Source organism: Arachis stenosperma, chromosome 10, assembly GCF_014773155.1.
Source record: "Arachis stenosperma cultivar V10309 chromosome 10, arast.V10309.gnm1.PFL2, whole genome shotgun sequence".
Lineage (NCBI taxonomy): Eukaryota > Viridiplantae > Streptophyta > Magnoliopsida > Fabales > Fabaceae > Arachis > Arachis stenosperma.
In genome coordinates this window covers 80,470,678-80,498,270 of record NC_080386.1, presented here as the reverse complement: position 1 = coordinate 80,498,270, position 27,593 = coordinate 80,470,678, and the positions used below count along the sequence as shown (strand labels likewise).

At 36.5% G+C, this 27,593-nt stretch overlaps 1 protein-coding gene across 1 annotated transcript; it reads right to left on the bottom strand.

Moving 5' to 3' along the window:
• Nucleotides 1-2,471: 2,471 nt before the first annotated feature.
• On the bottom strand, nt 2,472-19,608 carry LOC130957270 (uncharacterized). Its single transcript, XM_057884138.1, has 5 exons — nt 19,600-19,608; nt 19,002-19,513; nt 18,883-18,931; nt 18,703-18,760; nt 2,472-3,139 (listed from the first exon to the last, which is right to left on the bottom strand). The coding sequence occupies exons 1-5, from the start codon at nt 19,606-19,608 to the stop codon at nt 3,087-3,089; spliced, it is 681 nt and encodes a 226-aa protein (XP_057740121.1). The 3' UTR covers nt 2,472-3,086.
• Nucleotides 19,609-27,593: the final 7,985 nt, after the last annotated feature.

Genomic DNA, 27,593 nt, shown 5'->3' with positions numbered 1-27,593 from the left:
TCCGTATATCGCGTTCGGCTTGCAGTTTAACTTTTCATTGTCGAAACGTGAGAGTTACGTCTTCGCGATTTTATTTCTACTCTTTTCAGGCTTCTCGATTAATACTCCTTTCGAAATTACCTATACTTATATATTAAAAATCCACCTGAGAGTCGTACCACCGTAATATCATTGACTTATGACTCGAGCATAAGGATTTGAATATTAGGGTGTTACATTGTCCATGTCAACATTATATGCTTTTCTTTTATGCCTATAATATTTTACGTTTTACAAGAAAGGCTCATAATACATGCCATGCCATATGATTTTTAAATCCCGCATATGGGCTGGGGATAGATATAGAGGTGTTACATAGCACTCATACAGAGACTTTTTAAGTTCTCATCCCTTCTTTTTCCCATACTATCTCCAGAGAAACATGGCACAGCGGATGGAGACGACGCAGCGCCCCCCAGGATAACTTCTGAGTATGACCCCTCGAAGCATGCATGGGTAGTTACGACCACTACTACCGTACCCCAAACTATTTACTTAGGTCGAGATTTCGTAGGAGGAGACCTCCAACTGCCTGTCGTAACCTTCCTAGATACAAACACTTCAGCACTCAAGAAATGGTCGCCTGAGGTGATATATCTCGAATCAGATTCCGAGACAGAGGAAGAGGAGTCTGACAGCCCTAGCCAGGAAGAGGACTGCTAGTACCTCGATTCATGAAAAACTGAAAGGTCCTGACCAAGGATAGGATATGACACAAGGACGGGAATTTCTTTGATGAAATTAGTTAGGATGCATTGGTTTCTTTTTCTTTCGTCATAACTACTTTTAAGCACTTTCTTCTTTTAGAACCGTACTCATGGGAATTTTATTTTTATTTTATTTGCTCAAACTTCTTTGAGTGTATTTAATTTCGTCTTTTCAGTATTATTCGATTGCTACCAAAACTTCATCCATATTTCCCTCCTTCCTTGCATAACAAATTGAGTTTATTGGTTTTCTATCAAGGGTGACACCCTATCTAAAGGCCTTCAAAGGTAGAATTTTACCTAGGGTGTTAGAGCGACCACCTCCGCTGTCCATTTTGTCGTTGATTTTTAATATTATCGATGGCCTAGCCTTCGATTTGGCCGTCAATTTTAACGATGTTTCTTGTAGTGATAGAGATTATAATTGAAATTGAGAAAAAGAAATACATAATTATAGTTAACAAGAATTTGGATCAAAGTTGCTATTGTGATGCTCCCATAATTTTGAAAAAATATGAATCAACCTTTAAATATGCTGTGTGTTTCTTTGGGTTAATAGTCAAATTCATCCTTAAAAGATCACTAATTTTTTAAATTAATACTTAAATAATTTTTTTAGTCATATTAGTCCTTGAAAGATAAAACGTAAGTCAAATTGGTCTTTTGATAGTTAGATGATGACGTGTCATGTTAAGTGCCACGTGTCACAAGATGATTGGTTGACGTGTCAGGTCAGTGACACCTAGCATGTGGTGGACGAAATTGTGATCACATCAATGTAGTACTCTTTGTTATTGTATGGAATCATTATTATGGCTCTTTGCTATGTGTGGACACAACTCCGTTCAACTTAACCAACAAGTGTACTGGGTCATCCAAGTAATACCTTACGTGAGTAAGGGTCGATCCCACAGAGATTGTTGGTATGAAGCAAGCTATGGTCATCTTGTAAATCTTAGTTAGGCAGATTAAATGGTTATGGGTTTCGAAAATTAATAATAAATAGAAAATAAAAAGGGATAGAAATACTTATGTAAATCAATAGTGGGAATTTCAGATAGGCGTGTGGAGATGCTAGAATCCTTTCGAATCTCTACTTTCTTATTGCTTTCATCCAATCCTTCTTACTCCTTTCCATGGCAAGCTGTATGTAGGGCATCACCATCATCAATGGCTACTTTTAATCCTCTCGGGAAAATGGTCCTATGCGCTGTCACTGCACGGCTAATCATCTGGAGGCATCACCCTTGGCAATGGCTACATCCCATCCTCTCAGTGAAAATGGTCCAAATGCTCTGTCACAGCACGGCTAATCATCTGTCGGTTCTCAATCAGGTTGGAGTAGAATCCCTTGATTCTTTTGCGTCTGTCACTAACACCCAGCCTTCAGGAGTTTGAAGCTCGTCATAGTCATTCAATACCGGAATCCTACTCGGAATACCACAGACAAGGTTAGACTTTCCGGATTCCCGGGATCCTACTCGGAATACCACAGACAAGGTTAGAGTTTCCGGGTCCCCATGAATGCCGCCATCTATCTAGCTTATACCACGAAGATTCTGTTGGGGAATCTAAGAGATATGCGCCCGGCCTAAAGTAGAACGGAAGTGGTTGTCAGTCACGCGCGTTCATAGGTGAGAATGATGATGAGTGTCACGGATCATCACATTCATCAAGTTGAAGTGCAACGTATATCTTGGAATAAGAATAAAAGAGAATTGAATATAAAGTAATAGTAATTGTATTGAAACTTGAGGTACAGCAGAGCTCCACACCCTTAATCTATGGTGTGCAGAAACTCCACTGTTGAAAATATATAAGTGAAAGGTTCAGGCATGGCCGAATGGCCAGCCCCCATGGTCTAAGGACTATGCGCCCCCAAATGTTCCTTAGATTTAAAGTGATCAAAAGATATCTAATACAATAGTTAAATGTCCTATATATACTAGACTAGCTACTAGGGTTTACATGAGTAAGTAATTGTTGCATAAATCCACTTCCGGGGCCCACTTGGTGTATGCTTGGGCTGAGCTTGATCTATCCACGAGCTGAGGCTTTTCTTGGAGTTGAACGCCGAGTTATAGCATGTTTCTGGCATTCAACTCCGGGTTATGACGTATTTCTGGCGTTTAACTCCAGACAGCAGCATGTACTTGGCGTTGAGCGCCACTTTACGTCGTCAATTCCCGAATAAAGTATGGATTATTATATATTGCTGGAAAGCTCTGGATGTCTACTTTCCAACGTCGTTGAGAGCGCGCCATTTGAATTTCTGTAGCTCCAGAAAATTCATTTCGAGTGCAGGGAGGTCAGATTCCAACAGCATCAGCAGTCCTTTTGTCAGCCTTCTTTCAGAGTTTTGCTCAAGTCCCTCAATTTCAGCCAGAAATTACCTGAAATCACAGAAAAACATACAAACTCATAGTAAAGTCCAGAAATGTGAATTTAACATAAAAACTAATGAAAACATCCCTAAAAGTAGCTTGAACTTACTAAAAACTATCTAAAAACAATGCCAAAAAGCGTATAAATTATCCGCTCATCAACATGCCACATGTCACTTGGCATGTAAAAAATTTATTTATAATCAAAATAGTTCTTAAAAGTCCAAACGTAAGTAATTTTTATTCTTAAAATTTTAAAAATTAATCAAATTAGTCCTTATATAAATTTCTTTTATTTTTTCTTCATAATATTAAATTTGAAATATTTTTTGATAGTACTAATTTTAATATTATTTTTTAGACTTTAATAAATAAAATTCTCTTTACATAAAATAATAAAAATAATTAAAATATTATAGAATAATTTTGTCATTTGTATTTTAAAATTTTACATTTTCAAATTATAATTTTTTATAGAGAAATTTTTTATTTAAACTAGTTTATCAAATTATTGTTGATAATATATTTAAAAATTTAATATTTTAAATCTTAATAAATAATATCGTAGTAATTTTAAAATTTAAATCTTTAAATTTTTAAAATTATAATTTTTATTATTGTTTAATTTATATTGTAGAACTCAATAATTGAAAAATTGATTTGTAGGATTACTTGTTGAATCTTAATATTTTAATATAACTTTTTAAAATAAATACTATATTTATTTAGTGAGATAAAAAAGAATAAAATATTTAAAATAACAACTATATTTAGGACCGTCAAAATGGGCCAAGTCCAATAGGTTGGCCCGTTTATCCGTTTAAATGGGCGGGCTTTTGCCTCTTTTTCAGGCCCATTTAAATTTTGGGCTAAAAGGGCTGAGCCTTATTAACCTAAAAAAATTGCGGGTTAAATGGGCTAGTCCACGGGCTAAACGGGGCCCGCATAAAATTTGGTTCTTTTTAAACTGAAATTTCAAATTTTGGCCAAGCATCATTTGGGAAAAAAAAACCGATTCGACCCGTACAAAAATAAAAAAATACAAATAGTCTAATATTATGCAAGATAAAAAAAACCCATCCCAAAAGATAACCTAACCCATATACAATATAAGAGTATAAAATTAAAAAAAACTCTCTCTAACACTCACTAAAAATTCAAACGTAGAAAAGAAAAAGAAAAATCACTCTAGAGTAGCCATAGGCCATATGCCCATCAGCCCATAATTGATGAGCGGATAATTTGTACGCTTTTTGGCATTGTTTTTAGTATGTTTTTAGTATCTTTTAGTTAGTTTTTAGTATATTTTTATTAGTTTTTAGTTAAAATTCACTTTTCTGGACTTTACTATGAGTTTGTGTGTTTTTCTGTGATTTCAGGTATTTTCTGACTGAAATTGAAGGTTCTGAGCAAAAATCTGATTCAGAGACTGAAAAGGACTGCAGATGCTGTTGGATTCTGACCTCCCTGCACTCAAAGTGGATTTTCCGGAGCTACAGAAGCCCAATTGGCACGCTCTCAACGGCATTGGAAAGTAGACATCCTGGGCTTTCCAGCAATATATGATAGTCCATACTTTGCCCAAGATTTGATGGCCCAAACCGGCGTTCAAAGTCACCCTCAGAAATTCCAGCGTTAAACGCTGGAACTGGCATAAAACTTGGAGTTAAACGCCCAAACTGGCATGAAAGCTGGCGTTTAACTCCAGAAAAGGTCTCTACACGAAAATGCTTCATTGTTCAGCCCAAGCACACACCAAGTGGGCCCGGAAGTGGATTTTTCTGTCATTTACTCATTTCTGTACACCCTAGGCTACTAGTTTGCTATTAATAGGATCTTTTGACATTGTATCTGGACCTCATGACATTTTTACACGTTTCTTTGTGTACTTTCCACGGCATGAGTCTCTAAACCCCATGGTTGGGGGTGAGGAGCTCTGCTGTGTCTTGATGGATTAATGCAATTACTACTGTTTCTTATTCAATCATGCTTGCTTCCATTCTAAGATATCACTTGCTCTTAACCCGGATGAATGTGATGATCCGTGACACTCATCATCATTCTCAACTATGAACATGTGCCTGACAACCACCTCTGTTCTACTTTAGATTGAGTAGATATCTCTTGGATTCCTTAACCAGAATCTTCGTGGTATAAGCTAGAACTGATGGCGGCATTCAAGAGAATCCGGAAGGTCTAAATCTTGTCTGTGGTATTCTGAGTAGGATTCAATGATTGAATGACTGTGACGTGCTTCAAACTCCTAGCAGGCGGGGCGTTAGTGACAGACGCAAAAGGATCGATGGATTCTATTCCGGCCTGACCGAGAACCGACAGCTGATTAGCCATGCTGTGACAGAGCATAGGAACATTTTCACTGAGAGGATGGGAGGTAGCCACTGACAACCGTGAAACCCTACATACAGCTTGCCATGGAAGGAGCCTTGCGTGTTTGATGAAGAAGACAGTAGGAAAGCAGAGATTCAGAAGATGGAGCATCTCCAAAACCTCAACCTATTCTCCATTACTGCTGAACAAGTACTAATTTCATGTTCTTTTGCTTTTCACAATCAATCCTGATAATTTCTGATATCCTGACTAAGATTTACAAGATAACCATAGCTTGCTTCAAGCCGACAATCTCCGTGGGATCGACCCTTGCTCACGCAAGGTATTACTTGGACGACCCAGTGCACTTGCTGGTTAGTTGTGCGGGATTGCAAAAGTGTTATTGCAATTTCGTGCACCAAGTTTTTGGCGCCGTTGCCGGGGATTGTTCGAGTTTGGACAACTGACGGCTTATCTTGTTGCTTAGATTAGGACTGTTTATTTTTGTTGGTTTAGAGTCTTTTAGTTGAGTCTAGTTTCATATTTTAAGTTTGGTGTCAATTGCATGCTTTTATTTTTCTCTTGATTTTCGTTTTTGCATGTTCTTAGTCCCTTTTTGATTCATAAAAATTCTAAGTTTGGTGTCCTCTTTGTGTTTTCCTTTAAAATTTTCGAAAATTAGTGTTTGATTTTCTAAAAATTTTAAGTTTGGTGTCTTTTTGTTGTTTTTCTCTTTCCTCTTTTCAAAAATCAAATCTTTTTCATAAAAAAATTTTTAATCATATCTTTTTAATTGCTGTTTTCAAAATCTTTTTAATTAACTAATTGATTCAGTTCTCAATTTGCTTTGATCTTGTTTTCTTTTTTGATTTTCGAATTTTTATTTTAATTTCCTTTTGTTTTATTTTATTTTATTTTTTTTTTCGTTTAATTCAAAAAAAAAAAAACAAAATTTATCTATTTGCAATCATTATCATTTCCCTTTTGTCCATTATGGACCTAAGAGGGATTGAACAGTCCAAAAGGACTCTGGGGTCATATGCTAACCCTATTACAGCTGCATATGGGAGTAGCATCTGTACACCTCCCATCAAAGCAAGCAGCTTTGAGCTAAATCCTCAACTCATTATCATAGTGCAGCAAAATTGCCAGTATTCCGGTCTTCCACAGGAAGAACCTACTGAGTTTCTGGCACAGTTCTTACAAATTGCTAACACAGTACATGATAAAGAGGTAGATCAGGATGTCTACAGACTATTACTGTTTCCATTTGCTGTAAAAGATCAAGCTAAAAGGTGGTTGAATAACCAACCTACAGCAAGCATAAAGACATGGAAACAGTTGTCAGACAAATTCCTGAATCATTTTTACCCTCCAAAGAGGATGACACAGCTAAGGCTGGACATCCAAGGCTTTAAACAAGAGGATAATGAATCCCTTTATAATGCCTGGGAGAGGTATAGAGGTATGCTTAGAAAATGCCCCTCTGAAATGTTTTCAGAGTGGGTACAGTTAGACATCTTCTACTATGGGCTTACAGAAAAAGCTCAGATGTCTTTAGACCACTCAGCTGGTGGATCCATACACATGAGGAAGACAATTGAAGAAGCTCAAGAGCTTATAGACACTGTTGCTAGAAACCAATACTTATATTCTAGCAATGAGTTCGTTCCAAAGGAGGAAGTCATGGCATTAGTCACTGATCCTAATCCTCAGGAACAGATGAATGAGCTTAATCAACAATTGCTCCTGATGATAGAACAGTTAGCAGAATTTAAAGAAATGCTCCATGATACTAAGGTTGCTAACAAGAGCATAGAACTGCAGTTGAATCAAGCAAAATAGCAAATATCTAAACAGATAACAGAGGAATGTCAAGCAGTTCAATTGAGGAGTGGGAGAACACTGAATACCACTGCTCAAAAGAGCAAAAAGCCAAACAAAGAACAATTGACAGAGGACAACCAAACCACTGTTCAAAATCCCTCTGAGGACAGTAAGAGCCCAGGGAGGAATATTGGCGTTCAAACGCCAGAAAGGGAAGGAAAGCTGGCGTTAAATGCCCATTCCTTGCCCAGTTCTGGCGTTCAAACGCCAGAAAAGGGGAAAAAGTTGGCGTTAAACGCCCATTTTCCACCCAATCCTGGCGTTCAGACGCCAAGGGGAGATCAGACACCTGAGAGTGCTGACAGTAATCCCTCTAACAAGGCTTCTTCAACCACTTCTGTAAGGAATAAACCTGCAGCATCTAAGGTTGAAGAATATCAAGCCAAGATGCCTTATCCTCAGAAACTCCACAAAGCGGAACAGGATAAGCAATTTGCCCGCTTTGCAGACTATCTAAGGACTCTTGAGATAAAGATTCCGTTTGCAGAGGCACTTGAGCAAATACCTTCTTATGCTAAATTCATGAAAGAGATTTTAAGCCATAAGAAGGATTGGAGAGAAACTGAAAAGGTGTTTCTCACTGAAGAATGCAGTGCAGTCATTCTGAAAAGCTTACCAGAAAAGCTTCAAGATCCTGGAAGCTTTATGATACCATGCACATTAGAAGGTGCTTGCACCAAGACAGCTCTATGTGATCTTGGAGCAAGCATCAATCTAATACCTGCATCCACTATCAGAAAGCTTGGGTTGGCTGGAGAAGTCAAACCAACCAGGATATGCCTCCAACTTGCTGATGGCTCCATTAAACACCCATCAGGCATAATAGAGGACATGATTGTCAAGGTTGGGCCCTTTGCCTTTCCCACTGACTTTGTGGTGCTGGAAATGGAGGAGCACAAGAGTGCAACTCTCATTCTAGGAAGACCTTTCCTAGCAACTGGACGAACTCTCATTGATGTACAAAGAGGGGAAGTAACCCTCAGAGTCAATGAGGATGAGTTCAAGTTGAATGCTGTAAAAGCTATGCAGTATCCAGACACACCAAATGACTGCATGGGCGCTGACATTATTGACTCTCTGGTAGAAGAGATCAATATGGCTGAAAGCCTAGAATCAGAGCTTGAGAACATCTTCAAAGATGCTCAACCTGATCAAGAAGAACTAGAGGAAGCAAAGGAATTTTCGAAAATTCCTCAGGAGGAGGATAAACCTCCCAAACCTGAACTCAAACCTCTACCACCATCCCTGAAGTATGCATTTCTGGGAGAGGGTGACACTTTTCCAGTGATTATAAGCTCTGCTTTAAATCCACAGGAAGAGGAAGCACTGATTCAAGTGCTAAGGACACACAAGACAGCTCTTGGGTGGTCCATAAGTGATCTCAAGGGCATTAGCCCAGCTAGATGCATGCACAAGATCCTGTTGGAGGATAATGCCAAACCAGTGGTCCAACCACAAAGAAGGCTAAATCCAGCCATGAAGGAGGTAGTGCAGAAAGAGGTCACTAAATTACTAGAGGCTGGGATTATTTATCCTATTTCTGATAGCCCCTGGGTGAGCCCTGTCCAAGTTGTCCCCAAGAAGGGAGGGATGACAGTGGTTCATAATGAAAAAAATGAACTAGTTCCTACCAGAACAGTAACAGGGTGGCGCATGTGTATTGACTACAGAAGGCTCAATACAGCCACCAGAAAGGATCATTTTCCTTTACCATTCATAGACCAAATGCTAGAAAGACTAGCTGGTCATGATTATTACTGCTTTTTGGATGGCTATTCAGGCTACAACCAAATTGCAGTAGATCCTCAGGACCAAGAAAAAACAGCATTTACTTGCCCTTCTGGCGTGTTTGCCTACAGAAGGATGCCTTTTGGTCTGTGCAATGCACCTGCTACCTTTCAGAGGTGCATGCTCTCTATCTTCTCAGATATGGTAGAGAAATTTCTGGAAGTCTTCATGGATGACTTCTCAGTATATGGAGACTCATTCAGCTCCTGTCTTAACCACCTATCACTTGTCCTGAAAAGATGCCAAGAGACTAACCTGGTTTTAAACTGGGAGAAATGTCACTTTATGGTGACTGAGGGAATTGTCCTTGGGCACAAAATTTCAAGCAGGGGAATAGAGGTGGATAAGGCAAAGGTAGAGGTGATTGAAAAATTACCACCACCTGCCAATGTTAAGGCAATCAGAAGCTTTCTGGGGCATGCAGGATTCTACAGAAGGTTCATAAAGAATTTTTCGAAAATTGCAAAACCTTTAAGTAACCTGCTAGCTGCTGACACACCATTTGTGTTTGACACACAGTGTCTGCAGGCATTTGAGACCCTGAAAGCTAAACTGGTCACAACACCAGTCATCTCTGCACCAGATTGGGCATTACCATTTGAATTAATGTGTGATGCCAGTGACCATGCCATTGGTGCAGTGTTGGGACAGAGACATAACAAACTTCTGCATGTCATTTACTATGCTAGCCGTGTTCTAAATGATCCACAGAAGAATTACACAACCACAGAAAAAGAATTACTTGCAGTGGTTTATGCCATTGACAAGTTTAGATCTTATCTAGTAGGATCCAAGGTGGTTGTTTACACTGACCATGCTGCTCTTAAATACTTACTCACAAAGCAGGATTCAAAACCCAGGCTTATCAGATGGGTGTTGCTTCTGCAAGAGTTTGATATAGAAATAAGAGACAGAAAAGGGACAGAGAACCAAGTAGCTGATCATCTGTCCCGAATAGAACCAGTAGCTGGGGCGTCCCTCCCTTCTACTGAGATCTCTGAGACTTTCCCAGATGAGCAACTCTTTGCCATTCAGGAAGCTCCATGGTTTGCAGATATGGCAAACTATAAAGCCGTGAGGTTCATACCCAAAGAGTACAGCAATGTGCAAAGAAAGAAATTAATTTCAGATGCCAAGTACTACCTCTGGGATGAACCATATCTCTTTAAGAGATGTGCTGACGGAGTGATCCGCAGATGCGTACCCAGAGAAGAAGCACAAAGGATCCTATGGCACTGCCATGGATCACAATATGGAGGACATTTTGGAAGTGAGCGAACAGCCACTAAAGTCCTCCAGTGTGGCTTCTACTGGCCTACTCTCTATAAAGATTCCCGAGAGTTTGTGCGTAACTGTGACAGTTGCCAAAGAGCTGGTAACCTGCCTCACGGATATGCCATGCCTCAACAAGGGATATTAGAGATAGAATTGTTTGATGTATGGGGAATTGACTTCATGGGGCCATTCCCACCATCATACTCAAACACTTACATTCTGGTGGCGGTGGACTATGTATCTAAGTGGGTAGAAGCAATTACTACGCCCACTAATGATACCAAGACCGTGCTAAAATTCCTCCAGAAACACATCTTCAGCAGATTTGGTGTTCCCAGAGTACTAATCAGTGATGGGGGCTCTCATTTCTGCAACAAACAGCTATACTCTGCTATGGTTAGATATGGAATCAGCCATAAAGTGGCAACTCCGTATCATCCACAGACAAATGGGCAAGCTGAAGTCTCTAACAGAGAGCTAAAAAGAATCCTAGAACGGACTGTGATAGCCCGAAGAAAGGATTGGGCAAAGAGCTTGGATGATGCTCTGTGGGCATACAGAACAGCATTCAAGACTCCTATAGGAACTTCTCCATACCAACTGGTGTATGGGAAGGCCTGTCATTTGCCTGTGGAACTGGAACATAAAGCCTACTGGGCAACCAGATTCCTAAACATGGATGCTCAGTTAGCTGGTGAAAAAAGATTGCTCCAATTAAATGAGCTAGAGGAGTTCAGACTCAATGCCTTTGAAAATGCAAAAATTTATAAGGAAAAGGCAAAGAAGTGGCATGACAAGAAATTGTCAACCAGAGTCTTTGAGCCAGGACAAAAAGTTCTGCTCTTCAACTCCAGGCTCAAATTGTTCCCAGGAAAACTCAAATCCCGGTGGAGGGGTCCGTATGTGATCACAGGAGTGTCACCATATGGATATGTTGAGCTTCAGGATATTGATTCTGACAGAAAGTTCATTGTTAACGGACAGAGAATCAAGCATTATCTTGAAGGCAATTTTGAGCAGGAATGCTCAAAACTGAGACTTGAGTGATTCTCAGTGAAGGTCCAGCTAAAGACAGTAAAGAAGCGCTTGCTGGGAGGCAACCCAGTCAGTAGGAGGTTATATGATTTGTTCTTACAGAGGCAAGTATCAAAAATGAAAGAATTCACAGAGTTACAGAAGGATTCATCTCAAAAAGCAGAGAAAATGAGCTTACTGGCGAAAAAACGCCAGTAAGGGGCATTTTGGGCGTTAAACGCCAGAATGGGTACCATTCTGGGCGTTTAACGCCAGGAATGGTGCCATTTTGGGCGTTAAACGCCAGAATGGGCACCATTCTGGGCGTTTAACGCCAGGTATGCAGCATCCTGGGCGTTTAGAAAAACGCCCAGTGATAAAGGATTTCTGGCGTTTAACGCCAGCCAGGGCACCTGGCTGGGCGTTAAACCCCCAAAAGGGGCATCAATTGGGCGTTAAACGCCAGAATGGGTGCCATTCTGGGCGTTTAACGCCAGAAAGGTGGGGGGACCACAATTTTGTTTTCAAATCAGATTTTTTCAAACTTTCCTTTTCTTACCCATATTTTTCTACAAAAATACATTTCAATCTCTCATCATTCACTTTCAAATTTTCAAAAATCTAAAACCATTCTTCAAATTTATTTCAAATCAATTCCAAACATTGTTCAAAAATTTCACCCTTTTCTCAATTTCTTTCCATATCTTCTCAAATCTCCTTTCAAATTTCTCTTTTTTTTCGAAAACTCCCCCCTCCCACCTTATAAATACACGTTTGACTCCCTCTTTCTACCACACCATTCGAATTTCCTCTTCCTCCCTCTCTCTTCCTTTCTTTCTTTTGCTTGAGGACAAGCAAACCTCTAAGTTTGGTGTGCTTTTCCGTGATCACTAAGCCAAGATTCATCAATATCATGGCTCCTAAGGGAAAACAAACCAATTTAAGAGGCAAGAAAGAGAATAATCCAAAGAATCTTTGGAATCAAGAGAAGTTCTTAACCAAAGAACATGAAGACCATTATCACAAGATAATGGGTCTGAGGTCAGTGATCCCGGAAGTAAAATTTGATCTGAAAGAAGATGAATATCCGGGGATCCAAGAGCAAATTCGAAACAGAGGATGGGAAGTTCTAACCAATCCTGAGACAAAGGTTGGAAGGAACATGGTTCAGGAATTCTACTCAAATCTGTGGCTGACAGATAAGCAGAGAATGACTGGAACCGCTTACCATACCTATAGAACCATGGTCAGATGGAAAGTTATGTACTTCCATCTGGACAAAATAAGAGAAATCTTCAAATTGCCTCAACTGCAAGATGATCCTGACTCCTTTACTAGGAGGATGGTGAGAGTAGATAAAGGGTTGGATCAAGTTCTAGAGGACATATGCCTCCCTGGAACTAAGTGGATAACCAATTCTAAGGGTGTCCCAAACCAACTCAAGAGGGGAGACCTCAAACCAATTGCAAGAGGTTGGCTAGACTTTATTGGGCGTTCCATATTGCCCACTAGCAACCGTTCAGAGGTCACCATCAAGAGAGCAGTGATGATTCATTGCATTATGCTTGGAAAAGAAGTGGAGGTTCATCATGTGATTGCTTGTGAGATCTACACAATTGCAAATAAAAATTCCACTGAAGCCAAACTGGCTTACCCAAGCTTAATCTCCTTGCTCTGTAAAGAGGCTGGGGTGAAGATGGGAGTAGATGAATTCATACCCATTGAACATCCAATCACCAATAAGTCAATGGAAGGACAAGTGCAAGACAACTCTATCAAAAGGAGGGCGTAGGAGTTCCTCCCTGAATTTCCTGAAATTGGCTACTGGGCCAGCCTAGATGCATCTATCACCAAGTTGCAAGAGACTATGGAGCAACTTAAGGAAGAACAGCAGAATCAGAACTGCATGCTATGCAAATTGCTGAAGGAACAAGAGAAGCAGGGGCGTGAAATCCAAGAGATGAAACGCCAAAAGCTCTCCTCTCAAGCTGAGGGAGCATCCACTTCTCAAAATCAAGGTTGTTGAGTCCTAACTCTGTGAAAACCTCTATCATTAGGAGCCTATTTTTGCGTTTTTTTTTTATTTTTTAGTTTCATCTTATATTTATTTTCTGAGTCTTGTTCTTAATTCATAATCAATAAAATTTAAAGTTTATGCCTTAAAGCTATGAATGTCCTATGAATCCATCACCTCTCTCAAATGAAAAATGCTTTAATCACAAAAGAACAAGAAGTACAGGATTTCGAATTTATCTCTGAAACTAGTTGAATTAGTTTGATGTGGTGACAATACTTTTTGTTTTCTGAATGAATGCTTGAACAGTGCATATGTCTTTTGAATTTGTTATTCATGAATGTTAAAGTTGTTGGCTCTTGAAAGAATGATGAAAAAAGAGACATGTTATTGAGGATCTGAAAAATCATAAAAATGATTCTTGAAGCAAGAAAAAGCAGTGAATACAAAAAAAAAGTTTTTTTCGAAAAAAAAAAGAGAGAAGAAAAGAAAAAGAAAGAAATAAAAAGTTGTGATCCAAGGCAAAAAGAGTGTGCTTAAGAACCCTGGACACCTCTAATTGGGGACTCTAGCAAAGCTGAGCCACAATCTAAAAAGGTTCACCCAATTATGTGTCTGTGGCATGTATGTATCCGGTGGTAATACTGGAAGACAGAGTGCTTTGGGCCACAGCCAAGACTCATAAAGTAGCTGTGTTCAAGAATCATCATACTTAACTAGGAGAATCAATAACACTATCTGGATTCTGAGTTCCTAAAGAAGCCAATCATTCTGAATTTCAGAGGATAGAGTGAGATGCCAAAACTGTTCGGAGGCAAAAAGCTACTAGTCCCGCTCATCTAATTGGAACTATGTTTCTTGATATTTTGGAGTCTATAGTATATTCTCTTCTTTTTTCTATTTTGATTTTTAGTTGCTTGGGGACAAGCAACAATTTAAGTTTGGTGTTGTGATGAGCGGATAATTTGTACGCTTTTTGGCATTGTTTTTAGTATGTTTTTAGTATCTTTTAGTTAGTTTTTAGTATATTTTTATTAGTTTTTAGTTAAAATTCACTTTTCTGGACTTTACTATGAGTTTGTGTGTTTTTCTGTGATTTCAGGTATTTTCTGACTGAAATTGAAGGTTCTGAGCAAAAATCTGATTCAGAGACTGAAAAGGACTGCAGATGCTGTTGGATTCTGACCTCCCTGCACTCAAAGTGGATTTTCCGGAGCTACAGAAGCCCAATTGGCACGCTCTCAACGGCATTGGAAAGTAGACATCCTGGGCTTTCCAGCAATATATGATAGTCCATACTTTGCCCAAGATTTGATGGCCCAAACCGGCGTTCAAAGTCACCCTCAGAAATTCCAGCGTTAAACGCTGGAACTGGCATAAAACTTGGAGTTAAACGCCCAAACTGGCATGAAAGCTGGCGTTTAACTCCAGAAAAGGTCTCTACACGAAAATGCTTCATTGTTCAGCCCAAGCACACACCAAGTGGGCCCGGAAGTGGATTTTTCTGTCATTTACTCATTTCTGTACACCCTAGGCTACTAGTTTGCTATTAATAGGATCTTTTGACATTGTATCTGGACCTCATGACATTTTACACGTTTCTTTGTGTACTTTCCACGGCATGAGTCTCTAAACCCCATGGTTGGGGGTGAGGAGCTCTGCTGTGTCTTGATGGATTAATGCAATTACTACTGTTTCTTATTCAATCATGCTTGCTTCCATTCTAAGATATCACTTGCTCTTAACCCGGATGAATGTGATGATCCGTGACACTCATCATCATTCTCAACTATGAACATGTGCCTGACAACCACCTCTGTTCTACTTTAGATTGAGTAGATATCTCTTGGATTCCTTAACCAGAATCTTCGTGGTATAAGCTAGAACTGATGGCGGCATTCAAGAGAATCCGGAAGGTCTAAACCTTGTCTGTGGTATTCTGAGTAGGATTCAATGATTGAATGACTGTGACGTGCTTCAAACTCCTAGCAGGCGGGGCGTTAGTGACAGACGCAAAAGGATCGATGGATTCTATTCCGGCCTGACCGAGAACCGACAGCTGATTAGCCATGCTGTGACAGAGCATAGGAACATTTTCACTGAGAGGATGGGAGGTAGCCACTGACAACGGTGAAACCCTACATACAGCTTGCCATGGAAGGAGCCTTGCGTGTTTGATGAAGAAGATAGTAGGAAAGCAGAGATTCAGAAGATGGAGCATCTCCAAAACCTCAACCTATTCTCCATTACTGCTGAACAAGTACTAATTTCATGTTCTTTTGCTTTTCACAATCAATCCTGATAATTTCTGATATCCTGACTAAGATTTACAAGATAACCATAGCTTGCTTCAAGCCGACAATCTCCGTGGGATCGACCCTTGCTCACGCAAGGTATTACTTGGACGACCCAGTGCACTTGCTGGTTAGTTGTGCGGGATTGCAAAAGTGTTATTGCAATTTCGTGCACCAATAATCCATATGCCCTAAATGCTAAATCCCTAATTCTTCAATCTTCATTTCTTCTACATAGCAAGTGAGCAAATGTTCAAAGAAAAAAGAGAAAGCTCTCTGAAGTAGCAAAATCCCTAATTCTTCTGCGCAGTACCACAGCGTCACAAATTTATTATTTATGTGTGTGTCCATCTTTCTTCCGGCGACAGTAACTTGTTTATCGGTGTCATCGATGAGCATCCCCACTATTAGAGCCTTGCAAGGCTCTCATCACCGTTAACCCTTTAATTTTCGTTACTTCATCCATTCTTCAGTCTTCACTCAGCTTCTACTCTTCTTTAGTTTTCGTAGTCTTTAGTCATTACACTCATCAATTTTCAGCAAACTATTGTAAGATTACTTTCTTGTTTTAATAATAAAATATGCATGCTATTTCTTTTCTCGTAAATCTTGGGTTCTCAATATTTAGATGAATAGTATGACACTAACATCAATTTTTTATATTCTGTTTTGTTCTGGGTTATTTTCGGTTATAGTAAGGATTAATCTAATTCTGTGTTTTTATTTTTTGTTAGTGATTTAATTTGGAGTTATGGATGACTATGCAAGAGATATTGTTGATCCAAATGCTGAGGTAGAACAAATTTTTTTGGACTCAGACTCTGATGATAACTTTGATGATCTTGTTGATGACAAAGTCTTGCCGGAAGTAACTCAAGCAACACCTCTTGTAAATATTTCACCTACTGCTATTGATGGGTCAAATTCTAAAAAGAGAAAATGGTTAACTAATATTTATTTAGTGAAATCCAAATTATTTAGTAAAATAACTACTATATTTAACTAGTTTTAATATTTTGTATTTCACTAAATATATATAGTAGTTATTTTAAATGTTTTAATATTTTAGATCCCACTAAATAAATATCGTAATTATTTTAAAAAAATTATATTAAAATATTAAGATTCAATATGTAACACCCTCACTATCAAAAGTCATGCTTCCGACTGTGCTACTCTGATAGTAAGAAGTATTACGACTACTTTACATACTAAATACTAAAATAGGAGCCTGTGACTCGACACTGTATCGCTGATTTCTTTGAAAACCGGAAATTAAAACCTTATCTTAAGAAAAATACAAGCAGGCATAGATTCATATACAAGACTCTTTACATACTAACTCATAATAATATATGTATATATATAAAACATACAATTCCTATTCCTCTTACAAATTTGTAATAACAAAGACGAGGGAAAAAAATAAACTAATTAATACAACAACATATAAACCAAACGCAGTATAATTTTTCTTATTGCTTATTCATCCGGTTCCTGAAAATGTAAAGCTATAGGGGTAAGAACCTAACCACACAGTCTCACCACGAAGTTTCAAAGTTGTCATAAAAAGATATTTAATAAGCAAACTATTTTTAAGCTCGGTGATTATCATTGCCTTATGAATCTTTTAAAAACCAATAGAAAATCGTTCAAACCTTTTCGAAGAAAAAATATTTAATCTTTTAGAAATCCGAAACATTTCCTTACTTATAAGAAAAATCTCAATCAGAAACCAACCACGCAATCAAACAACACAATCATTAATTCAGCACCAAAGTTAATTCTCAAATGTAGCACGCCAGGACAAACACAGGCAAGACAGACAAGGAAAGCACAAGTAGGTAGCAATTACAACAAATAGTTCAAGTAGCAGTTAAGAACAGTTTAGCAATTAGGCAAACCAAAACAAGTTCAAACCCAAGCAAAGCAAACAAATGCATATAATGCATGCTTGTCCTATGGCTGATGAGGCTCATCTGTCGGTTATTCAGCCAACCCGATAAGTCTGAATTGTCCTTAGATTGTCCCCCGACGTGCATCCCCAAGAGTCTACGCATAGCTTTTCTCAAATAATCAATATTGCTCAATAGGGGTAGCATTCCTGGGAATTTATATAGTGCCCGGTCACACTTACATCGTAGGGTCAACAGAGTATCGAGTTTTCAACCTGGTACACGTGGTGGCAAGCCATGGTACTTTATCTAGGGAAACTCGTATCTCAAATAATTCAAATTCATAAGCCATGTGAATAATTCAAAGTTCATATCTCAACATTCTCAACATTTCTCAACTTCATAATCATTCCTCAATCCAAATTTCATTTCCAAATTTATTCAAAAACCATATTTCAAAGAAAATCATCATCATCCTTCTTTCCATTCCATTCATTGACAATCTCAATTCCAAAACATAATTCTTTCTTTGATAGATAAATCAATCATAAAACATATAATGTTTAAAAACAAATCTTTTTAGTTAATTACTTCAAATAAAACTTCCAATTTTATAAAGTTTCGACAGCATCTCCTCTAAAACTCGGACACTGCCACCCTTTTCGGGTCCCATCCAAATATTTCTCAAACCTTTTCTCAACCATTTCCAAATCTCAAACATTTTCCAGAGTTGAACCAGTTCCAATATCAATTTATTTCAAATCAAACCAATTCCAACAGTAAAACTCTTTTTAAAATCAAATCAACTCAAATATTAAATCATTTATAAAATTAGACTAACTCAAAATCAAACCACTCCCAAAATTAATTCATTTTCATAATAATCAAGTAAATAACATTTCAAACCGGTTTTTACCAACAACCATACACCACTCACGCAATCAAGCACCCAATAATCCAATCCAACAAACCATCACATCCACAAGACAAATATAATCACAGAAGTATTTATTTTTGCGTTAATATCTATTTATCACAACTTTATGATGTAAAATAGATTTTAAGAAAAACTCCTACCTTGATTGTCGAAACTAAAAAATCTCAAACACGTCACAACCCCCTTTTCCCTCGCAACCTGCAGCAACCACAGCTTCAATCACGACTCGCAATAATCAAAACTCAACCCTACGTTTACCAAAACTTTAGAAATATATACAGAAAAGCGACAAATGAGTTTTCAAAGCAGAAGTAACTTACTGCACAAATGAAATCAAGAGTGAAGCAGCCGCAGCTCCAGTGACGACGACTGTAATAACATGTAACGAAAATAAAGCTCCTGGAATCTTAAAAGGAAGTAAACCAAACTCAACCCTTACCGGCAGTGTTTCCGACGATGGCGGCAGCGTACCTTGGCGGCAAAAGTGGCGGTGGCTGGGCGCGGGTCTCCCTTCACTCCTCTGCTCCTCGTGATCTCTCTTTCTCTCTCTCTTTCTCTCTGTGCGACCTGACAGCTTCTCTCTTGATAACAACAACCAACGCGACGGCGTCTTTTCCTCACCAGTGACAAAACCCCCGCTGACAACAATGGCGAGGCGGCTGAGCTCGTCAACGACGGCGGCGCAGAGGCAGTGCCTGGCGCGACACTCCCTCTCTCACCCACGAGCTCTCTCTTCCCTATTTGCAAACGGTGGCGGCAACGGCGTCTAGAGGTGGCGGCACGACGGCAGCTGGACGTGGTGGCGGTGCCATGACTGGTTGTCGAGCCGGGGCGGAACGATAGCGCGGCTTCCTCCTCCCTTCTTCTTCCTCGCGGCACAAGTCCCTCTCTTCCCTGATTCACGGTGTGTGTGTGTGTGTGTGTGTTATAGTGGCCTTTGATTTTGCTGAGCTAAGATAATAATATCTTTATTGTTACAATTGTCATTTAATAATGTATATGTCTGTATTGCTGTGATGTGAATATGGTTTATGAGCAAATAACATTATTAGTTAGAAACTTAGAATCTATAGATCATTTTTTTGTTATGGGAATCGAACTAAGAGAAAAACAAAACGTACAATCTTTTTTTATAAAATTAGGGATTTTGGGTAATTTAGTAACTTTAGTAAAATTAGGATAATAAAGTAATTGAAAACTAAATTTTAATTCAATAATAATAATATCTATAAAAATACTATTCGATTATTAACTTAAAATTTATTTTCAAATAAATACTCTAATTCAATAGTTAGAGATAATAAAAATTAATTTCCTTTTTAATCATAAAATAAAGTTAAAAATCTAATTATTTAACTTAAAGCATATAAAATTCTTATTATTATCCAATTATTAAAGTTCTAAATCATAAATAAAAAAATTGCTTAATTTATATATAAAATCTCTTAAAATATAATCTTGACTAAATATAATAAATCATAAACAAATTTATTATTTAATTTTGTAAAAAAAATCCAGAGTCTTACATCCTACCCCACTTATAAAAATTTTCGTCCTCCAAAATTAACTTAATACACAAAATACTAAAATAGTTTTGAATACTTTACTTTTGTATATTTTAGAAAAGCAGAGGTAATGGCATATTTATGTATATAATTTTCTAAATATCAAATAATTCGCAAAACGTAGGTGTAAGGAAAAAGTGTGGTCTAAAGCAAAAGTTACAAGATGGTTCAAAACAAAGATGCCACTTGGGGCTATTATGTTATCAAAACTTAAATTACAAGAAGGTGCAAATGTTCTAGTTAGGTATTTGCTAAAACAAAGGGGTATCTAGAAGGCAAAAGTTTGAAAACAGGCTGATGTAAACAAACAAGATAACGTCTGCGCACAGACCTCGTACCAACTTCAAAACTTCAACTTCCTAACTCCATCAGTCACTTCACAACTCCTTGACCGACGACAAGCCTAACATCTGCAAACCCTTCTGCGAGAAAGGAAATTTTCACAACTCCTCACAAAGTTGTACATTTACCACTTCACCTTTCATATCTACAACCATGTCTTAAGGAACTAATGCATCACATTACTATACTTAAAGGTCGCACGTGACATTAAAACAATTTTTAAGTTTACTCAGAAGGATACAAAATCTTAGAAAAAAAAAAGGACAACATTCACAAGCGTTTGAAAGAATTGTTGAGACCACAAGTAAACAAGGATGTACAAGCAATGAAGGGTACTGAAAAGAGAATCAACTGACAACTACAAAGATAACTCTTGAATCAAAGAAATTCGATAAGATCAATGAGAAGAAAAACAACGCATTAGTTTGAAACAGATTCAAGCTAATGAGATTTTTACAAAAGAGAAAATGATCAAAACCAATAGTAACGCATCGCAGTGGACCAACTTCAAATTATCACAAAGTTTCATAGTTCATGGAGGAACATAAGATCAACAATCGTGTTACAAGAGTTTTAACACAGTTGGAAATATAAACAGATCAAGAGATGTATAAGGTATAGATTGTGAAGTAAAGAAATATAAATTACATCTCAAGAAAATAAGAAGAGGACTGAACATTTTCAAAGATTCAAGGATCCGTGTCGTACCAAAACAATTTTCAGAGAGATAAGCGCGAGTATGTTCAAAGAGATAAAAATCTCAGTAAGAGAAGAATAAGCGGCAACAGTAAGATCACATGAATTCGGAAGGAGGCATAGGATTACAACTAAGTAAGAATGTACATGCACGAGAAAACGTTTCAAAAAGAGTTATTTCGCATCTTAACAAGAGATATTGAATTTAGGAATTCTAAAGAAAACGAGAAAAGGGTAATCATAAATTAGATCAAAATAAGCTGAAACCAAATCAGAGAAGCATAAAATTTACAAGAATACGAAGGAATGGTTTATATCACCAACAAACTAGAATGGTCAAAAGTCATGAAATATGTCAGAAGAAAGAATCGAAATGCAAATAGGAAATAATTTTGATTTCAAAGAACTCCAATAGAACCCATAAAAGGAAACAGGAGAATTATTTACAAAATTCAAGAGAATTAATAAAAACATAAATATTGCGTCATATTAAAATAATTTCAAGTCGAATTAGATTATGCAAGATTTGTGAAATGAAAATTAGCTAGGCTAAGAATGAAATGTTTTCTTGAAAACCTTGAAAGACATTTTACATAATAAAGTAAGAATTTGCATAAAAACAAAAGCGAGGTTGGTCGGAAATCAAGTTGGAATCCCTAAAAAGAATTCGAATCTAAGAACTTTGGTAGGAACAATCAAGAGAAAGAACTGTGTATTCTTTTTAAACTGGATTTGAGCTAAGTTAAAAAAAATACTAGAGATCAATTCTTGAATCTCATACCCAAGGCAGTCACCAAATTACAACATTGTTTTTAAAATATCAAATGAACTCAGAATTGCACAAACTTTATATCTATACGACCGTCTCGGATTAAGCTTTCTATTAAACTAAAAATCATAATTTTTCACTTACTTCAGCTTTGGAAATGGAAGAAAAATCGTAACTTCTCTGCAGTGCTTAAAAGCCAAAAAACAGCAGTAGCATATGATATTTAAAATTCAATATAAAATTTAAATTAAATCTAATTACCTTAAAAATTAATATGGTTCAACTTCACCTCTCCAGGTTTCTTTTTCCGTTGATTCCAGGTCAATATCATTTTTAATGAAGGAGTTATGTAACTTAGAAGTTGAGTAATTTTATGCAGAATTCTGTTTTAGAAACCATTGAACATAACTTCTTCCAAGTCCCATAACTCACTTATTAAAACATGAAAAACCCTGAAATTTAAATCATATATACTACATATGCTCAACTTTCACCACCAATTGATTGCATCTCAACATCACTCCATAATTAAAGATGATAAAGTTTCAAATTTACTGACTTAGAAAACAAAACCTTATTTTTACTGCATAATACATCTTATTTCAAAAATCCATATCTTTAAAATCACAACTCCAATAATTCTGAATTTTTATGAAATTAAATTAATAAGACTAAAGTTTCATTTAAAATTAGTTTCATTTCGAAAATCAAATTGGAGAATTTCTAGTAGAGGAGACAAGTTGCTGTTGTATTAAACTTTCTGCAGAAAAACTAATTTTGAAATCCACAATTCTAAAATTCACCATAAATCATAAATTTAACAAAAAAGTTTCAAATTCACCAATGTAGCTCCTTATATTTCCAAGCTTAATCCAGACTTGGTCCCATACAATTCCAATCATCACAGAATTAGTTATAGATTTTCAAAGTTTCTACTTTGTTTAAGAGTAGTGCAGAAAATCAGATTTCATAATTCGACTTTGAAAAATCATAACTAATTTCCTAGTTAATACGAAACCTTCAAAATTGAATATTAATAAATATACTTGTTGTAGTTCGCTTAGCTTTTAGTCTCATAACATTCCAATCTCAAAAAGGAATGAATTCATTTCCTAAAAGAAATACAAAAAATTTAAATAAGGTATTGTATCAAAATAATCAAAATTAAATTAAAATTTATAAAATAAAATTTAATTGAGGTATGCGCAAAAATATTCTCCCAAGAGTCTTGAAAAATACCCATGTTCCAAATCACATAAGAATACGTATGAAAATTATGATAAAGTTGGAAATAACTCAAGTTGTACTCAAAGAAGAAAATCTTAGATAGAAATTATTTTTACATGTCTATACAAAGATGGGTAAAACATTGCAAATAAACATTGATAAAAAGGAGTTTTTTTAAAGACTCAAACAAATTCTCAGAAATACAATCAAGCAAGGTTATAGAGGAATAATAAAATATGGTTGGAGAATGATCAAATCATGGTTCAAGCAAGGAATCCAAGTCAAGGAACATCCATGAGAATAGTAAAGAAGAAACAATATGCCAACATAAGCAACATAAACAAGAATCATAAGTCGAAACCAAGCACGAAAAGAGAACTCTAGTATCCTCGAACCACGTAACTCGCATTACCTATTACTTATAAATTCTTATTCGCCTATAATTACCTATTAACTGTCCCGTTCATATAAGTCATCAACATTAAGTTGGCCAGACTTAACATCAACAGATATGCAACGATAAGCTAACAGTGTTAATTAATAGGCAATCATGTGTATAAAACTCTAATTCTCGTTATCTGAACGAGACCTATTACATGATAGACGTTCAGAGTATGCAATTGAAGCATAGTTGGTCCATTCCTCAGGCTCTACAAGAAAGACCGCTCTGATACCACAATGTAACACCCTCACTATCAAAAGTCACGCTTCCGGCTGCGCTACTCTTATAGCAAGAAATATTACGACTACTTTATATACTAAATACTAAAATAAGAGCCTGTGACTCGACACTGTATCGCTGATTTCTTTGAAAACCGAAAATTAATACCTTATCTTAAGAAAAATATAAGCAGGCATAGATTCATATATAAGACTCTTTACATACTAACTCATAATAATATATGTATATAAAACATACAATTCCTATCCCTCTTACAAATTTGTAATAACAAAGACGAGGGAAGAAAATAAACTAATTAATACAACAACATATAAACCAAACGCAGTATAACTTTTCTTAATGCTTCTTTATTCAGTTCCTGAAAAGGTAAAGCTGTAGGAGGGTGAGAACCTAACTACACGGTCTCACCACAGAGTTTCAAAGTTGTCATAAAAAGATATTTAATAAGCAAACTATTTTCAAGCTCAGTGATTATCATTGCCTTATGAATCTTTTAAAAACCAATAGAAAATCGTTCAAACCTTTTCGAAGAAAAAATATTTAATCTTTCAGAAATCTAAAACCTTTTCTTTCTTATAAGAAAAATCTCAATCAGAAACCAACCACGCAATCAAACAACACAATCATTAATTCAGCACCAAAGTTCATTCTCAAATGTAGCACGCCAGGACAAACACAGGCAAGACAGACAAGGAAAGCACAAGTAGGTTGCAGTTACAGCAAATAGTTCTAGTAGCAGTTAAGAACAGTTTAGCAATTAGGCAAACCAAAACAAGTTCAAACCTAAGCAAATCATACAAATGCATATGATGCATGCCTGTCTTATGGCTGATGAGGCTCATCTGTCGGTTATCCAGCCAACCCGATAAGTTTGAATTGTCCTTAGACTGTCCCCCGACGTGCATCCCCAAGAGTCTATGCACAAATTTTCTCAAATAATCAATATTGCTCAACGGGAGTAAAATTCCTGGGAATTTATATAGTGCCCGGTCACACTTACGTCGTAGGGTCAACAGAGTATCGAGTTTTCAACCTGGTACATGTGGTGGTAAGCCATAGTACTTTATCCAGAGAAACTCGTATCTCAGATAATTCAAATTCATAAACCATGTGAATAATTCAAAGTTCATATCTCAACATTCTCAACATTTCTCAACTTCATAATCATTCATCAATCCAAATTTCATTTCAAAATTCATTCAAAAATCATATTTCAAAGAAAATCCTCATCATCCTTCTTTCCATTCCATTCATTAACAATCTCAATTCCAAAACATAATTCTTTCTTTGATAGATAAATCAATCTTAAAACATATAATGTTTAAAAACAAATCTTTTTGATTAATTACTTCAAATAAAACTTCCAATTTTATAAAGTTTCGGCAGCATCTCCTCTAAAACTCAGACACTGCCACCCTTTTCGGGTCCCATCCAAACATTTCTCAAACCTTTTCTCAACCATTTCCAAATCTCAAACATTTTTCAGAGTTGAACTAGTTCCAATATCAATTTATTTCAAATCAAACCAATTCCAACAATAAAACTCTTTTTAAAATCAAATCAACTCAAATATTAAATCATTTATAAAATTAGACTAACTCAAAATCAAACCGCTCCCAAAATCAATGTATTTTCATAATAATCAAGTAAATAACATTTAAAACCGGTTTTTACCAACAACCATACACCACTCACGTAATCAAGCACCCAATAATCCAATCCAACAAACCATCACATCCACAAGACAAATATAATCACAGAAGTATATCTTTTTGCGTCAATATCTATTTATCACAACTCTATGATGTAAAATAGCTTTTAAGAAAAACTCCTACCTCGATTGTCGAAACTAAAAAAAACTCAAACATGTCACAACCCCTTTTCCCTCGCAACCCGCAGCAACCACAGCTTCAATCGCGACTCGCAATAATCAAAACACAACCCTACATTTACCAAAACTTTAGAAATATATACAGAAAAGTGACAAATGAGTTTTCAAAACAGAAGTAACTTACTACACAAAAGAAATCAAGAGCAAAGTAGCTGCAGCTCCGATGACGACGGTTGTAATAACATGTAACGAAAATAAAGCTCCTGGAATCTCAAAAGGAAGTAAACCAAACTCAACCCTTACCGGCAGCGTTTCTGACGACGGCAGCGGCGTACCGTGGCGACAAAAGTAGCGGTGGCTGGGCGCGGGTCTCCCTTCACACCTCTGCTCCTCGTGCTCTTTCTCTCTCTCTCTCTCTCTCTCTCTCTCTCTCTCTTTCTGTGCGACCCGACAGCTTCTCTCTCGATGACAACAACCAACGCGACGGCATCTTCTCCTCACCAGCGACAAAACCCCCGGCGGCAATAATGGCGAGGCGGCTGAGCTCGTCAACGACGGCGGCGCAGAGGCAGTGGCTGGCGCGACACTCCCTCTCTCACCCACGAGCTCTCTCCTCCCTCTTCGCAAACGGCGGCAGCAACGGCATCTAGAGGTGGCGGCACGACGGCAGCTGGACGTGGTAGTGGTGGCTTGACTGGTTGGCGAGCTGAGGCAGAATGATAACGCGGCTTCCTCCTCCCTTCTTCTTCCTCGCGGCGCAAGTCCTTCTCTTCCCTGATTCACGGTGTGTGTGTATTTTGTGTTTGAGTACCGTTGAGTGAGGAATATGGGGGTTTGGCGGTGAAGTGGGTGGAGATTAGGTTAGTGGCCTTTGATTTTGCTGAGCTAAGATAATAATATCTTTATTGTTACAATGGTCATTTAATAACGTATATGTGTGTATTGCTGTGATTTGAATATGGTTTATGAGCAAATAACATTATAAGTTAGAAACTTAGAATCTATAGATCATTTTTTTGTTACGGGAATCTAGCTAAGAGGAAAAACAAAACGTACAATTTTTTTTTTATAAAATTAGGGATTTTGGGTAATTTAGTAACTTTAGTAAAATTAGGATAATAGAGTAATTGAAAATCAAATTTTAATTCAATAATAATAATATCTATAAAAATACTATTTGATTATCAACTTAAAATTTATTTTCAAATAAATACTCTAATTCAATAGTTAGAGACAATAAAAATTAATTTTCTTTTTAATTATAAAATAAAGTTAAAAATCTAATTATTTAACTTAAAGCATATAAAATTCTTATTATTATCCAATTACTAAAGTTCTAAATTATAAATAAAAAATTGCTTAATTTATATATAAAATCTTTTAAAATATAATCTTAACTAAATATAATAAATCATAAACAAATTTATTATTTAATTTTGTAAAAAAAATCCGGAGTCTTACACAATAAGCGATCCCGCAAATTGATTTTTCAATTATTGAGTTCTACCATATAAATTAAATAATAATATAAATTATCATTTTAAAAAATTTAAAAGATTTAAATTTTTTAAAATAACTACTATATTATTTAGTGAGATGTAAAATATTAAACTTTTAAATATATAATTAACAATAATTTGATAAATTCGTTTAAATAAAAAAAATTACTATAAAAAATTATAATTTGAAAATGTAAAATTTTAAAATTCAGATGACAAAATAACTTTATAATAATTTAATTATTGTTATCATTTTATGTAAACAGAATTTTGTTTATTAAGGTCTAAAAAATAATATTAAAATTAGTACTATTAAAAAATATTTTAAATTTAATCTTATGAAGAAAAAGTAATATATATATATATATATATATATATATATATATATATATATATATATATAAGGACTAATTTGATTAA